At 36.1% G+C, this 16,642-nt stretch overlaps 1 protein-coding gene across 4 annotated transcripts in view; it reads left to right on the top strand.

The window, feature by feature from the left end:
- The window catches only part of LPCAT1 (lysophosphatidylcholine acyltransferase 1), a 47,161-nt gene that overhangs the window by 14,635 nt on the left and 15,884 nt on the right, over positions 1–16,642 (top strand). For all 4 annotated transcript variants that reach the window (XM_084509320.1, XM_084509322.1, XM_084509321.1 and 1 more), the window contains exons 5-9: positions 576–636; positions 3,127–3,185; positions 8,115–8,149; positions 10,623–10,677; positions 14,376–14,458. In XM_084509320.1, the coding sequence (XP_084365446.1) occupies positions 576–636; positions 3,127–3,185; positions 8,115–8,149; positions 10,623–10,677; positions 14,376–14,458 (293 nt within the window). The remainder of the gene's footprint in view (positions 1–575; positions 637–3,126; positions 3,186–8,114; positions 8,150–10,622; positions 10,678–14,375; positions 14,459–16,642) is intronic.

The following is a 16,642-nucleotide window of genomic DNA, read 5'->3' as shown; positions in this document are numbered from 1 at the left end:
GCTTTTTGCCAAGATTTTTTGTGCATTTTTTTTCACTCTAATCTCTTCCTCTGAATTTGGTTCAACTTGAGCATTTTTCTTCTTGTTAGAATTCCGTTTAGATATTTTCAGCCTCCGTCATTCTCATATCTGTGTGCAAGCCCAGTAATAAATGCAGAAAGAAGATATCAATCTTTCTTTTCTTAGCCTGTAAGCAGGTAGACTGGGAGCAGGAATTTAGTTTTGGTGCAGAACTGAGTACAATATTTTTACAGGCACCAAAGACTTTTATGAAAATTCTTTCAAACTCGTGAGGTTTTCCTAGTCCCTGTTAATGTTCTGATAGAATCATGTTGTTATCAGAGATCAAGAAAGAGGCAAATTAACGGTTTAAAAAAAAACAAAAAACAAAACTCCTCAATGAAGAGGTCAAGCAGAGTTCTGTCTTAATAGCCAAAAATGTTTTTCTTTTATCAGGGAAAAGTAGTTCTGCTTTTTTTGAATGTAATTGGTTAACATTATATTTTAAAAGATTTTATAAATACACATTCAAATATTTCTTAACTCAATTTTTTTTTTTTTTTTTTAACTTGAAGATAATGATATTCCCAGAGGGCACTTGCACAAACCGATCCTGTCTAATTACATTCAAGCCTGGTAGGTATGATGCTTACTTCTCTGTTCTCTACAGACTGTTCTTGTTTCTTCAATTTCTGAAATACCACTTGCATTGTAATTTGTTTGCTGTTGCAGAAATAGAATTAAATCTTGCAGTAGGGTGGGATTGAAATAGAAATTTCTTGAACTGCAATTGTTTTGTAGAATTGTAGTTCCACTGTTACGTAAAACGTTCATTTGAATAATTAGATTTATTTTCTTGACTTCTGAAATTCATGAGAGCTGAAGGAGGTTTCTTACTGGGTATTTGTTTGTGGTTGTCCTTTTTTCTTTTTTTTTTTTTTGTTGCCTCCTCCATTTCCTCTTTTGGGTCTGTCTTGTAGTATTTCAATATGCTATAAAGGTATCAGCTTGTATCCATTTCAGACTGGTGCTGCATTTGCTGCTGTGTAGTGTTTGGTTGATTCCTGACTTCTTGAACTTTCCTGTTGAGTTGCATTCTGGTGAAGATAGCACAAGAATCTTGCCAGTATAACACTGTTACAGGGGCTCTTTTTTTTTTTTTTTGTCTCAAGCTTTATTATCAAATGTCTGCATTCTAGGCTGTTTTCTGTTAGTAGCACCCTGTTAGCTTATCAAATTAGTAGAGCATATAACACTGAACATTGTCGCAGATGTGAATTGTGGTTATAATGGGATTGTCAACACTGCGGTGAACGAGCAATGGTTAATAAAAACTTGTCTTCCTGGTGTAGGTACAAAGATGAGAATGAGCAGGCTGCGGTGAACAAGGCCTTTGTGATATATGTTTGTTTTTTGTTTTTTTTGACTCTTCCTAGGCTTCTGCCTAGCTCACCGTGTTCTGTTCTTACTGAGTGTCTCATTTTATGTTGCTCGCAACTTACATATCCCTACTGGAATATCGTGCAGTGAGTCAGCATTGTGGTTCCTTGCACTAATTCATTTGGCTGAAGGAAATACTGAGCAAACATTCAAAAAGCTCTTTCTTCACCCTTCTTAACACTTACCTTGTAGATGAATGAGTGGTGGTTAGAACATCTGCTTCTTTCGCGCTCTATTCCTTCCCTCTCCTCCTTCCCCAAATCCTGGCCACGCTTTGAAAACCCATCCAAATTCTTCTTTAAAACCCTGTTTTCCTTCTCTCCCTCTGTTCCATAGGCATTCCAGCCACCAGATGCCATATACTTTCTGCCTCCAATTCCCACTATCTTCCTCTCCTCTGGTCTAGTACATGCTGCTGTCTGCCTCTTGACTATCTCACTTTTCCTGCTGCAACTTCATTCTGTATCCGTCCAGCCTCCCAGAATTCCTTTGCCTCAAGATACCTCACTTTGATATCAAGTAACTTTAGGTCTCTGAGTAACTGCTTTCAGGATGCCTTTCCCAGTTCTGCTTTTATGGCCTACATTCCTTGTTCTTATTATGCAGTTTTTTGTTTGTGGTCATGCAAGCTAATGACATGGGCAAACTATCTAGCTTTGTTTAAATAGTAACGTTGTCATCTACCACTCAGATTTTGTCATCTTTGAAAGTTGCTTAGGCTGCTGTTCTTGGAGACATAATAGAAAGTACTACTGGGCCAAGAACCACATCTCTGCAAGGCCCCGTTCAAACAACCTTCATTAAAGATGTTTATACACCACTAGCAGTTTTTCTTTTTATGTCTATGTAATTATTCATTCTGTAAAATAAACATAATGCTAAGCATACAGTATGCTTTCATCATTTGGTTCTTAATTTTAATTGGAATATTCAGCAGTACTTAGCAAATTACCATACAAAACTTAGTTTAAGTAAAGGTTTCTTTTCAAACCAAACGTTTTCACAAAAAAAAAGATGTTTAGAAGAATGTTGAATAAGATAATTATAAAAAAACGATTAGCAAATGACACGTAGATTTTGTGCCACTTATTAGAACCATAATTTTCACATGAAATGAAGTGACACTTCCGTGCAATAATTCTAGTTCAGTATACTCCATCGTATTTTACATAACTGACTAAAAACAAGCCCTTCTGAGGGGAATTAAGGGGGGAAAAAAAAAAAGAAAATAATTCTGTTACTTCAGAGATGATACATTTCCTCTAAACTAGTGTTGCTTAGCTAAATGTAGAGAGCTTCTTTTGCATAAGAAAGCTTAGATTCTTCATGGAAAAAATACTGTTGACCATGAGGAATCTTTTGACTTAACTATCTTGCATGTTCTCTTAATTTTTGTAATAATTTATCAAGTTGAATTTGGTACTGGGCTCTGAGATGTGTGCATGACAGTTTATGTAAACTATAATTTAGAAAATACAAGTAAACATTCATAATCTTACCTTCTGAAAAGGTGGACATACACTGTCACTCTTTTTTTTTTAATTACTTTTGAGGCTACTTCTGGGTCTTTTTTCTCTATCAACTAATCCTTATACATTATCAGACCATTAATCATAAAATCTTTTGCTGCAATAAATTCTGTACCAAAATGTGCTATAAGGTAATGGGGTGTCTTGTGCCTTCTAGGAGCATTTATTCCTGGAGTTCCTGTACAGCCAGTGGTTTTACGTTACCCAAACAAACTGGTAAGTTCAGCTTGCAATGTAATTGGAAACATGGGGCATTTTCCTCTAAATTCATTGGTACTTCTGTAACCTTGTAGGTTAGATAATTAGGCTTAGAAATTTGGAAAGTACTAGTAAACGCTTATTTGAGTATGCGTTCCTTAAGCTCCTAGCAGGATAAATAGACTTAATAAAAGCAGAAGCACTTACATTTCGAGTTAAGTTACTCCATTGAACAGTGCTCTGAAAGTTATTCAGGTTGTTGTGAGAAGTGCTGTGCATGTGACAAGACATAAAGGTCCTAGACAGAAACTGACACTTGTTCTGAGGCACTGCCCGTTATTGCACTGTGTGCTGGGGAGTTTTCTTCATTTATTGCTGGAAGGTACATCTGTGCCTGCTGAGTGTGAGGATGCTAGTCACGCATTAACACAGCTAGCTAAATGATAATAGAAAAACGTGTTGGGGATCTTGGCACCTTCATAAGGTGTCTCATTGTCCATGTTTCACATTCACTTTGCGCTTGGGTCGCTAGCTAGTTTGAAATAGTCCTTCAGTAGACATCAGATTAAGGTAAAACACAGTGTTTCTTTACAATATCTAAAGTCAACAGTTGTCACAAATGGTTGCAAAGATCTAGGTAAACGAAGATGAAACTCACCTGATCTACCTCAAGATCATGAAGGATTGTGTTTTACTTCAGCTTTCTTACTGTGGATACTTTCTTGTCCTGTTGCAGCAAGAATCCTGTCTTTCTGCATTCCTCAGTTAATTAGATGCTTCCCAGTCAACCATGCTAGCTTTTATAATTGAACTTCTTTTTTTTTGAGCCCTCTGGGGCTATTTTCAGGTCCAGTGTGTCCCCTTATTAAAATGGACATTATGTAGGGGAAGGTGGGAGGAGAGTCAGAAGTAAAATAAGGACTACCTTGCCTCTTTGATGTGCGTCACATCAGGTCTCATGTCATCTCTCCTTGACTAGCCCATTAACAACCCCTTGAACTAAGGATGGATTTCATTTCCTGAGTGCTTATTTTTTAAAGTTGGTTTTTGTTTTTGTTTTTTGTTTTTTTTTTTCATCCATTGAACTTTCCATCAATTTATAGGCTGATATCAAACATGCTTGATTTAAAAAATAAATAAATAACTTTTCTTAGGTCCTTTATTTAACTTGCATAGACCAGCACTTGCCGTTGACTGAGATCAGGCATGATAGCAGTAACTCAGTTATCTTCGGGGATGCTGTGACAAGTGTAGTAGTTGCTATGCTCATGTAGAATTAAGAGCATTGTAATGCGTTGCCCCTGACTTCTGATTACATAACTATTTCCAAGAAAGGGTTGAGTAGCTTTTAAAACCTTTATTGCACTGCCAGTTTTTTATAATGCAAATATGCATATTTATAAAACTATAATATGAAAATATCAAACCATATATTTTTATATTTTATATAAATTTTTAATAAGGCTACCGAACTTTAATCTACAAGTATCTTAAAATATGTAGTACATAATATGCAGTGTTTGTAAGCTAATATAAATGTTCCTAATACTGTATGAAGAGACTGAAGCTCACAATGATTTATCTTCAATGTAAGAAATTTTTGAGCTTTTAATTTTTTTTTTTTTATTATTACAACGTGTTTTAAACCTGTGAATATCTATGTAGATATCCAACAGGCCTGAATCTGTGTATGTTACTTTACTTGTTCCTACTACTTTTAATTACTGTAAAATACTGCTAGGTTTCAGTGCCTTGCTGAGTAATTTAACCTCCAAACTTTCATTAAACGTTGAGTGGGGGAGGAGAATAACTGCTATTGCTGCTTAAGTTTATATTAGTTTGGGATCAGAGAAGAGTTGTATCGAAGTTGGAATGAGGAGGGGAAGGAGGAATACAATACGGTGGTATATGAAGGTGAGATTTTGATTAGGCTGCAGTTAAGAGTTAAGTAGCAAGAAAGAATGGAGTAGGGAGATAATGGTTTTCATAGGGTAGGACTACATTTCTGGAAAACTTTAATTGTTTCTGGCTTCTTCTCTGTCTACTTGTTTGACCACTGCATATTATAATTTGGGGTTTACAGAAGAATTTAAGTTCTTTCCGTAGCCAGCAAAGTCGAGTCAGGCATTGTGTTCGGTCACTCCACTGCTTTTAGCTTGAGCTCAGCCATCGTGCTCTGCATGTAGGATGTTAGACAGCTACTGACTATATTCCATTTAAAGGAAATGCTCGGATGCCCAATCCACAGGTCCTACAGCAATTGTTTTACAATTCATTTTTATGCTAATTCCCTTCATTGTTCTTATAGCTCTTCCTTTATTTGAATTTTCTAGCAGAGTGCTGGTAACTATGGAAGGCTATATACCTCTCTAAACATTACAGAGATATTTTAACCATATTTTCATGTCCAAGTGTCTTCCGAAATTAGCTGTGTTATTTGTTGTGAGGTTTGGCAGCATCTCTTCTTCAGTGTTACTGTGTCAGAGCTGAGTGGTTGTATTTTTATATGCTTGCTCTCCTTCTGCTACAATGTTTGCTCTTATGTTTATAGCTTGGTATGGTTCTCAGCATCTCCCTATGTCAAATAAAATTATGTGAAAGATGGACTTCCATGCCATCCAAAGGATCCATTAATAGATATAAAAGTTTCGAACTGTTCTTTCAGTGTTAGCATAGAGTGTGTGCTGTCTGTGAGCATACGCTGGTAGCTGTGAGGTATCTTAACCCAGGTGTGGAAAACACTACTTACTGTCTTCTGCTTGCTCTTTTCATCCTAAAAATATACGTTAGCAAGAGCTTACTAATAAATAGTTCTCTCTTCTGAAGGACGCAATCCTCTTCTGCACTCCCTGGCATTTACTCCTTATCCCTGTTGCATCCAAATGTTCTCGATGAGAAAAAAGCCTGCATGTCTACTGTGACATTCGTATTGGGAATTTCTCACCAGATTGTTGATAGATATGTTACGTATTTGAGTTTATCGAGGGCTGAATTCTGAAAATATCTACTCTTCTTTAGTGATCCTTTGCCTAGCCAAAGGCAGGGGGATTGGCTTTTTCTTTGTCTCCTGCACTGTTGTAATTTAGGGAGATGAGTGAGATACATGTAGTGCTTTGGTGCTCTATTATGGCAAATCTATTCCCTGGTAAGAGAGAACATCAACCATCTACTCTTCAATGGCCAGGGCTTATAAATGAAAGCTCTTTATGGGAAAAACAAAGCCCCTCATGAGTTTATTTGCAGTATTACCAGAGACATCAAAATTGCCATAAGAATTTTATTTCATGGCAGAACTAGAGACCAAGTTCTATAAGATTACTAGGTGGAGACGTCTACACTCGTGCACCCATGTCAATTGCTGGAAATGGAATGCTTTTTAATGATATTTTGTTTGGTTTTAAGATAACTGTTGAAAGTCAAAATTTAAATTCTTAGCAGTCCTTCATGGTGTATTGACCTTATTCCAGGCTGTCGATCTATCACAATAATCATATTTTTCACTTTTCATGCCTGTGCTGCCTTCTTTCAGTTTTCCTTGAGTCACATTTTTAAGTTGTAATTAAAAGGAGTTTAACTTGATTTTTTTCAAGATCACAGCATGTGATCGATCACCTAAACTCTTTAAAAAGATTTTCTGTGGTAGCATAGAACGAACCTAGAATTTTTTCAGTAGGCTAACAGAAATCTTTCCAATGTTTTAGAAACATGAATTTCTTGAGTCCTGTTGGCTTTCTGCATGATTTTTCCAGTTAATCAAAAAACAAACAAACAAACCTGGAACTCATTTTCAGGTTTTTGCATTCTTGCTCCTACATGTAAATTAAGTCTCCAAGTATTGCAATTTTTTCCTACACTGTTTCTTAATCTTACAGTTTAAAAATCTTGTGACCTTTGTCATCTTCCTTCTTGTGATCTGTTATATACTCCATTCAAGGTCTCTGTTCTCTTTTGGCTAGTTGCATCTTGTTTACTTCTTTAACTGCTATTTCCCCTCTGTTAATGTTTTACACACGATTCCTTTTTTTTTTTTTTTTTTTTTGACGGTTCATAAAGGCATCATCTCCATCTCTTTCAAGACCCTTTTATTGCAATAAAAAATTGGTTAGAATTCAGGGATGATTGACAGTAATTTCTGAGTAGTAGAAAGGAGGTTAAAACTCCTGCTAGGCATCACCCCCTACTTTCTGAGCAGGATTATAACTGTGGATTCCAAGAAATGTTCCTATGTGGCTTTGGGATTTGGAGTTGTAAACTTTTTCATGTCAGCCATCTAAAAGTGTTGCTCGTCTTCCCTGAGAGCAGCTCGGTGGGTTTAGATGTCTTGTACCATTTGATTTTTGGATCAGGCAGATGGATGGATGCCATGCGTGAGGGGAAAAAAAGCAAGTGGAAAAATCCTCTTTGAGGTAAAACATGTGGTCTTCCTGGTCCTACTAATTCTTTTCAGTTGAGAGGATTCCCATTAAGTCATCTCTACAGGTCTCAGACACTCGAGAATTGTTGCAGAGCTCATATCTGTAGCTTGGAGGTCCAGCTACAGTGTAGGGACACTTCCTGGACACTGTCCAGCAGGGTGGGTCAGGAAAACGCACATGGACTGAGAATCTCAAGGAACATCAGCTTGTGGTTTAAAATATTATATATATTTTTTTTTTCCAAGATTAACAGCTTTTTAAGAATTCCCTGAAAATCTTTACATGTCTTATAACATGTCTTATAAATACAGATATAGATATTCCACATTTATGAGCTGAATTGGTGGGTGTTTCCTAGCTTCATAAGAGTTTGATTCCTGCTATCTTTGGTTTACTCATGTTGGGACTAAGAACTTGTGGAAATTGAATTTTGCATGAAAATCTATTAGCCGTATGTCATCAGTTATGCCATCTATAATTTAACAGAAGTTTAAAGTGCAATAATTAAAACTGTTATGCTTCCTTTCTGAAGGATACAATCACATGGACATGGCAAGGCCCAGGAGCGTAAGTGGTTTATATTTTATTGCTTGCATCATAATTGCTTTCCTTAATTAGCTTCTATTTACATGATTTGTAGAAGTATGTAGTCAAGCAGTAATTGCTGGCTATTGCATTGTGCTGTGGGTTTTAGTCTTTTATGCATTATTCCCTAACTATGATAATGTTCAGTTAGAGGAATCCAGTTATAAACAGTGTATTTCTGATACTATGGTTTTGATGGCTTGCTGGATGAATTTTATTTCTTTTCTTCTTCCTCTGAGCCTGAAGTAAAACGAGATGCTTCTGCTCTACATATTTTATTGCCTGCAAGTTGATTTGGAGTGTCTGTATGAAGTCTGTATGGCTACTGTTTGAAATTGGTCTAGTCCCATGGAGACAGTCATCCCACCTAGGAAATCTGAAAATATCGTTTCCATTGTCTTGCCTGATTGTAACTTTGACTCATTTTAAAACACTATGTTATTCTAGAGGTTCCTTAGCAAATTAATGTCATGTAAAATTCAAAATGGAGGAGTTTGGGTTCATTTAATTTTTTTTCCTATGCTGTTTCAACATTGGAGTCAGTTTAGAAGTTCTAAAATGTTTAAATGAAGATCAAAACCAGAAATTTTCAATCCTAAATGAAGGGTAGTTGGATTCCATGGTTAATGGTTTGCCTCTTCCTTGGTAACTGCTGTTTTGAATGTCCCACCTGAGATCATGTATTTTAGTAGGAATGAAGAAACCATTGTGATAAGCCAGGATTCAAGTAATTTAGCATTTTTTTCACCTTTAGTTGGACTAAGAGCCAGATCTAATTAAAGACACAAATTTGGAGACTTGAGAAAATCACTGATCACATTTTAAACTTTTAATTGAAACTTGCAGCTTTAAAAACTTCCAGCTCCTGTCAGAGGAGTCAGGAACATATAGGAGTTGGGGAGGAACTTGTAGATGGGTTACCTCAAAGCACTTAAATGTGTATAACACAATACTCTCATTCAGAACTGTTGACCCCTGCGAACAAACTTAAGTCAAATGAAAGCTGAATCAAATTCTGAAGTAGCATGTAATGTTATGCAAATTCACTTGGGGCATTTAAATTACTGTTTTACTTAATTAGGTTTAATTCTCCTGAGTGGCCTAACAGGTATTTCTGATGTCTTAGCAGAAAATACTGTTAAGGCTGCTACATTCACTTTCTCAAACATCTGTTGTCTTATGTCATTTTATTTTGGTGTCAGCCAGAACATAATTTGAAAACGTTGCTGTATCCAGGCGTATTCTGTTTACAGAAGATTGGCAGGGTATTCAAAGTTGATGCAGCCCATAAAATAGATTGAAAACGTGTTTCATGGAAACTGAACACTTTCAGAAAGCAATGTTTTTACTAGTTTGCTATTCAGCTCAGATTAACTTGACTGCACCTTAAAGCCTTGGACAACAGCATACAACTTAAATTTTCTCTACCTTAGACTTGGAGTTAAATATGGCTTCTATCAACTATTTATTAATGTTTTTAATTTAAGGTTAGTGTGTAAAAAGTTGGAGCAGATTTTTTTAGGTATCTTTGAGGATTATAGAGTTGTAAGTGAGAAAGTTGTGCTTATAAATTATTAGCTGTTTTTAATGTTCTTGGAGTAGGATGTAGAGAATCAGATCTTCACATTTACTGTTAATGGTGTAAATGTGAAGTCATAAGTTCTATTGTGGTGGTTGTACCTTTTCTTTGTTTTAATGTATTGGAAGTTAAATTGGAAAGGAGGCAAACGTGCTGCATCCCTGAATGAGTGTGTCACAAATTAGTACTGCTTCTAGTAAGTGCACTTTATCTGCCTAAGAGGATTTTTATCTGCACTTCTAACATAATAATTGGCTGCTGTATGTACCCAAATACAGTATAAAGTGTGCCTACTAATGCTGCTCCCTAACTTAGGTTTACTAATTCCTATCCTCAGTTTGAACACTACTGGAGTCCACTCAACCTTAGAAAGCAATATCTTGTGTCTTAGACTACTGAAACACATGTACTGCATTTCATTAACAGATTTCTGAAGTATAATTTGATTCTAAACAAAGGTAAAGATATAATCATAGTGGTTTTAATTAATCTTGTCAACTTTGTTGAATACAGCATTTTCCTGAAACAGACTTGCAGTTTCTTTATGTTCTCTGCATACATGTACATCAGTCATGTTGTTGTATGTATGAGTAACTGTGTATGTTACTGTTTGTCTTTAATTCTGGGTGTCTTTTAAGATGCTGTATATATTATACATATATATATTCAGTATAAAATGCTCCTGTCCCCCCTTACAGAACGTAATGTGTAGAAGTACTCTCAAAGACCTTTTCTGTTAAATTTGTATTTGAATATGATTGTACCTATATACCTGCAAGTAGGAAAGCTACCTGAAGACTTCAGAGCATAATGTACTACTGTTTCACTATGTTTAATTTTTTTTCTTCATCCTTTTCCTTTTTTTCTCCCTTTTAGGTTAGAAATTCTGTGGCTTACATTGTGTCAGTTTCACAATTCCGTGGAAATTGAGGTCAGTAAAATAAAGTGTATTCAGAGCAACATCATATACAGCAGTATACATCATATTGTTCATAATTCTGCAGTAAAAGTTTGCAATCAAACTCTGCTTACACTGTTTTTTTTTTTTTAAAAAAAAGTTTAAATACCACTTATTTTGGACAAGTATATCTGTATCTGAAAACGTAACCTAAAACTAAAAAAAAAAAAAAAATACAGTTTCCCACTTGGCTTATGACTTTCTTATTTAAATTGAGTAGATATATTTCCAACTATAGAGTTAGCATTGTGAATAAAGCTCTTATCTTGTAATGCTATGATTTGCTATTCTAGCAATCACAGTGAACTTAGTGAATGCTGATGTACAAAATAAGAACTATCTTTTAAAGAATAAGAAACCGCTTACAGTAACTTTTACAATTTCTGCAATGTTCTGAATGTGGAATCAGAAAACACAAAATTGGAGTTCATGTATATTCTTAACATTGTTTTGAGGAAAACATTGTGGTCTTAAGGCTGAAGGCTATTGAAGTGGAAATGTGAAAATGTATTCATGTTTGACTGATGGATCTGATGGCAGGGTAAATTAGTAGGAAGAACTATTGCTATTGTTATATACAACATATCCTAATCACAGTAATCGTTGCAATGTTCTGTGTTTTGTTTCTTCAATAAATATTTGGAAAACAATGAATGCACAGAATACTGGCCACTAAACAATTGTATGTCTTGCAGAAACTTGTGATTGGTGTTATCGCTTCAGCTGAAAGTTTTCAGCTATTAACGGCTTAAAAAAAATCTTATTTACAAAATAGTGGTCTGATCGTGGTGTCAAAAAGAAGAAAAGTAGATGTACTTTAACAACAAAAAAAAAGTTGCATATAAGATAATAGGAACTGCCAGCTTACAAAAGGGATGATAAAGTTATCTGAAAATGTTTTTACAGTAAACTACTCCCTGTTCTGTTTTGGTAACCCACAGCAGATAAGATCTTTTTCACAGGGGAGATATGTTTTACTTTAAAAGTATTCTACCAGGCTCCTGCTGTCCTGCTTATATAGTGTGTAACAACTGGATTCTTTCACTTTATATCTGTTTATAATACTTTGTTTTTCCCATGTTTGTCTTGTAACTTTTTTTCAAGTACTCTTAATGCTTGAGAAATTCCATTGCAAAGATGAGTCAGTATTCTCTACTTGTGTGAAAGACTTATATTCAGATGAATATCTCAAAACTCATATTTTGCCTTCTAGTAAGGTATATATGAGCTAGAAGGGCTGGGGAGTTACTGCCTCTTGCAAGTATAAAACAAACCAGCTGATGAGCAAGCAGGATTTTTACTCTCTTGGAAACATGATTTTCTGCCCTAGGCAAGTAAAATGAGTCTTTTCACACAAGTGAACACTGCTGAGCTTTCTTGATTTTTGAGGCAGCAGCTGCTAGCAGTTGCTGAGTTTTGTAGCTCACAGACATCTTGCACAAGGACAAGTTATGGTCTTTGGTCGTCTTTAAGTAAATGAAATACCCTGTCCTAGAGCACGAGCTGGCAGAGCGTAGAGGAGCAGAGATTTTTGCCAGGCTGTTTGCAAGGGTGAGGCAGCGTGCTTGAGAGCTACATATTGAATCTGGTCTTGTAAAGGAAGTGCTGCAGATTGAGGAATGTAGTGGAAGAAAGGGTGGTTCTGTGTTCACAGTCGTGGTTTTTCCCTGCTCTACAAAGTTAGTTGGCTTTTACTCCTGCCTTGTTCCATCAACACAGGGATACTGGTAAATAAATACCAACGTTGATAACAGAGTAAGAGCTGAAGATCCAGTTATTCAGGGAGGTGTACAGCCAGACAGTACAGTATTAGTATGGTTTTGATTAGATAATAGCTGGTAAGGTCTAACTGCCAAGCAATCAGAATCAGAGGTTTTCTGGTCTGGTTTTCTATGTATCAAATGAATGTCGTGGTGTACCATACATGTCATCCAGCATGTATATTGAAAAGCAAACATCAGCGTAGGTTTTATGATAGGTTGCTATAAAGATTGGGCTGTCCATCTTTTGCATACCAGAATGATTCCAAGTGTGCAATCAAGCTCTTAAAGAAAAAAAGGGTGTGTGATCATCAGCACGTGCAGCTTGCTTTGGCTCGTGCCAGTTTGTTTTGCTGGCCTGTCAGCATCAGTGTTCAAACATCCATCACCTCACAGTAGCTGAGAGTTCTGTTGGTTTTGCTCGTGATGCCAGAATGACGGTGCTGTTTCCATCTCGTTAGGCACAGGTACATAGAACACCTCTGAAATTGCCTCATATTCAAACTTGTCCTGCATTTGGATGAATTACTTGATAGCAATTTGCAACTCAAGTAAAAGAAATATAATTGGGCTTGCAATTTGAAGGAACAATCTTTCTGTCTCTGTTAGCTTCATGTTCTTTGTCCTTTTATATGTTATATCTTGCTGGACCAACATAATTACTTGTGCACCTAGAAGAGAAGAATAGTGTGTTTTCAGTTACAGTGCTGAGTATAGGGAAACTAGGAAAACTCAAAGTAAATTTTTTTTTTCAATCTTTGAACACTTCTAAGAAACAAACTTCTAATGATTTTAGATGACCCAGCATTTTGGGTTCTGCTGACCATACCATTATGTGATACTGAAAATGCTGCTAACTTCAGTTATTAAGAATTCTTTGCTTAAATGATAAAAATAGATGTTTATTTTCCAATTCTTACTTTCTTTTTAAAGACCAGTATGAAATTCCTGGATCATAATTCCAGTTTTGTACTACCCATAGGTAACTATGTTAAATATAACTAAGCTTATGACAGTTGTTTTCTTCTTCCGAAGCTTTCCACAGAACTATAAACATTTTGGTCAGTTAGTGTATAAATTTTCTCATGTCATTACACTACCAAAGGAATTGTATGTCTTGTACTGACATGGGGTGGGGAGGAGTCAGTGATTCCTTCTTACTCGTTATATCTGAAGAGTGAGTTAGTGGAAATGAGATGTTCTGAGGGTTTTTGTAGGTGAAACTGGGAATGATCTTGGTGCCTACATCATAGTTTAATAAATACTTAGTCATAGGTAAAAGCTCAAACATCTTTGAACGTAGGCCATCTCATTCTGAAAGCTGCCTCTTCTATCACAGGTCTCCAGCAGCTCTGGTTTAATTGTGTGGTCACTTCTGCATGCATTTAGAGGTTTTCTGTTAATTGAGTACTAATACCCGGTGCCCAATTTGAAGGAGAAATTTTTGAAAAATTTCCGACAACAGAAGGATGAAAATGCTTGACTGCTTAATGTGCAAATTGAATGATTACAAAATACGAGGTGGGAACAGTAAATATCTAATGTTCTGAGAACTTTAATTCTCAATATTTAAGCTAATTTTCAACAAAGCTCATGTAGCAGATGGTTTTCTTGGTTATCTCTGAAGAGCTGAACAAAAAAGAAGTATAATTTCAATGTCAGGGGCTCATGGAAGAAAATGCTAATACTTCCAAATGATTTAAAACTTCCTGTTCCCACTTAATGAAAAGAAGATAAAAATCTTTGGGTTCCATGAGGTAAGAAATGAATTTCTGGAAGTGTGATGAATTTTAAGCATTTGAGTTGTGCTTTTTTTAAAGATGCACTGTATAAATCTTTCACCACGGTACTGCAATACAAGTTGCTTAAAACGTTAAATGTTCTTGGTATAATTCAGTTTTCTGTATGCAGTTTCTACCTGTGTATATTCCGTCAGAAGAAGAAAGAAGGAATCCAGTGTTATACGCCAATAACGTCAGACGTGTAATGGCAGAGTAAGTATGTTGTAATATGCAATAAAAACAGATGGATGATTTAATTTTACTATCAAAGAAATGTGTTAAATCAAGTCAGTGTTTTTGCCTACTGGCAAAGCAGTTTGTCATCTTCCGTAGTGCATACAAAACTATATAGCACTCGCCTTCCTCGGTGAGGAAGGCAGGGAGGCAGGAACTGTAGGGGTTGCTTTTTTTTTTTTTTTTTTTTAAACATCTTTATATAACAATCCAATACTTTCGCTGCTGTGGGTGTGAAAGTCCTCTGGGGAGGAAGGTATGGTTGAATCATATGAAAGCTAATGTAGCTGAATTGTGTGCTATTGAGGTTGCATTTTCAGCAATGACTTTTTAATGGAGTTAAGAATAGTTCCATGTATTCGTTGTTTACCTGTGGTTATTTCAAATAGTAAAGCATAGGAAAGCTGCTGCTGTTTTAGAAATAGAACACTGATGAAACACAAACAACCACTGATACACACTTGAATTCATCCCCTGCAACAGACTGGGTTTGCAAGAAGACTTTTGTATTTTTGTTTTGCTTGAACTGACTTGCTGGCTTTGGAATTCCATGTTGGGTGGTGATATGAAAGGTAAATGCCCAGCATTTCAAGGAAGGCAAGGGTGAAAAAAGTCTTAAGGTATGTCAAGTAGACATGCATATCTGGCCACATAAAATTAGCTGAACATTGAAGAGAGCAAGCTCAGGTTAACGAACTGGGGAAGTAGAGGTAGTATGAAGAAAAGAGGGGGGAAGAAAAATGCTTCCAGGTGAAGGCATGGGAAAAGCTGCTACATTCCTAGTTTATAAAAAAACATGGTGCACTTGCAATCTGCATCTCAAATTGAAATAACCTTTCTTTTCCTAGAAGTTGAATTGAAGTAGAGAGAGCTTGATGGAGACAAGTTGAAATAGTTCTGTAGAAAATCCTGTGAGTTAAAGTTGCATCAAGGTTTTTACATTGAATGCTAGTATGCCTGTCTTTATTCTAAGAAACTGGAAAAATTGCAAGTTGTAGCAGAAGTAATGAACTCTGGATATTCCCCAGCTTCAGCTTTTTCAGTGTTCTGAGCTGAAATCAAGGTCTTCTCGTATTAAAGTGTTAGCCCTATATGGCTTGTGATTTATCTTCTGAACTCAGGAGCCCCTTGAACTCTTAATTTTATCTGGCCTTGGCTGATCGTACAACTGAACTTAACTCTGAACAAAAGTTGCTTCTTCATCTTCCTTGCTTCTGATTTTTTGTAATTCTAAAAGTCTGGATGTATATATAAACATACGATTTTGTTTCGTTTTGCTTTTTCTGGAGGTACGAAGGCTGGAAAACTGCCAACAGATGAGCAAGAGAAGGTGCTTTGTCCTTCTCAAGCCTGCTTGTGTCTGTGTTGACGATGCAGGCGTTAGCTGCAGTAGCAATTTTCCTGTACCGATTGCACTGAGTCTGGTTGAAATGCTGCCCCTTATGTAAGGGGGGTACACAGCTATTTATTAAAAGAGCAGGTCATAGTTGGTTTGTTTTTTTTTTTTATAATTTGTTTTATCATAAGATTTTTGTTCCTCTTTCAAAAGGCTTCGTCTAGGGACCATTATGTAGGGGTTGGTATTTAAATCTGGCATTGCTCTTGGGATGCCAGTATGGCAGGCCTTTACCTAGCATGGAGTTTGAATAGCCTGATCTTTCTTAGTCATCTTCCTTTTGAGGTATTTGAAAAGCTTCCAACATTTATTTATTTTTACAATTTATTGTTTCTTGCTTTGGCTTGCCAGCTTATGATTATGTTTTAACTTGTCTGTCATCTTCTGTTTTCCTTGAAATTTTCTTAAAAAAAAAAATCCTTCCAATTGCCACCTTTAATCTGTTGCTTAGTCATATTGGACTTTTTTTGTGCTAACAACTTTTTTTTATATTTTTTTTTATCCTGATTCCCTAATATGATGTCTCATTCTGTACCACAAATGAACGTTTACCCTTTCAATTTCTTCTTTTAGCTTATTTTTAACTAGCTTCTCTTTTTCTGTGTCTTTTCCCCACACTTCTTCTATAAGTTCCCATATTTCTGTTGCGTGCTACACCTACTGTTGCCTTTAAGATCTAATTAAATTTTGTGTAATGTGCCTGACTGGACGTGACCTTAGTGATTACCACATTCCTTTAGGTAAGCCACTCTGGGTAGTACTCCTTG

Source organism: Aythya ferina (genome assembly GCF_964211825.1).
Source record: "Aythya ferina genome assembly, chromosome: 2".
NCBI classification, from domain to species: Eukaryota; Metazoa; Chordata; class Aves; order Anseriformes; family Anatidae; genus Aythya; species Aythya ferina.
The sequence above is the reverse complement of the archived record's forward strand: the minus strand, read 5'-3'. Positions and strand labels throughout refer to the sequence as shown.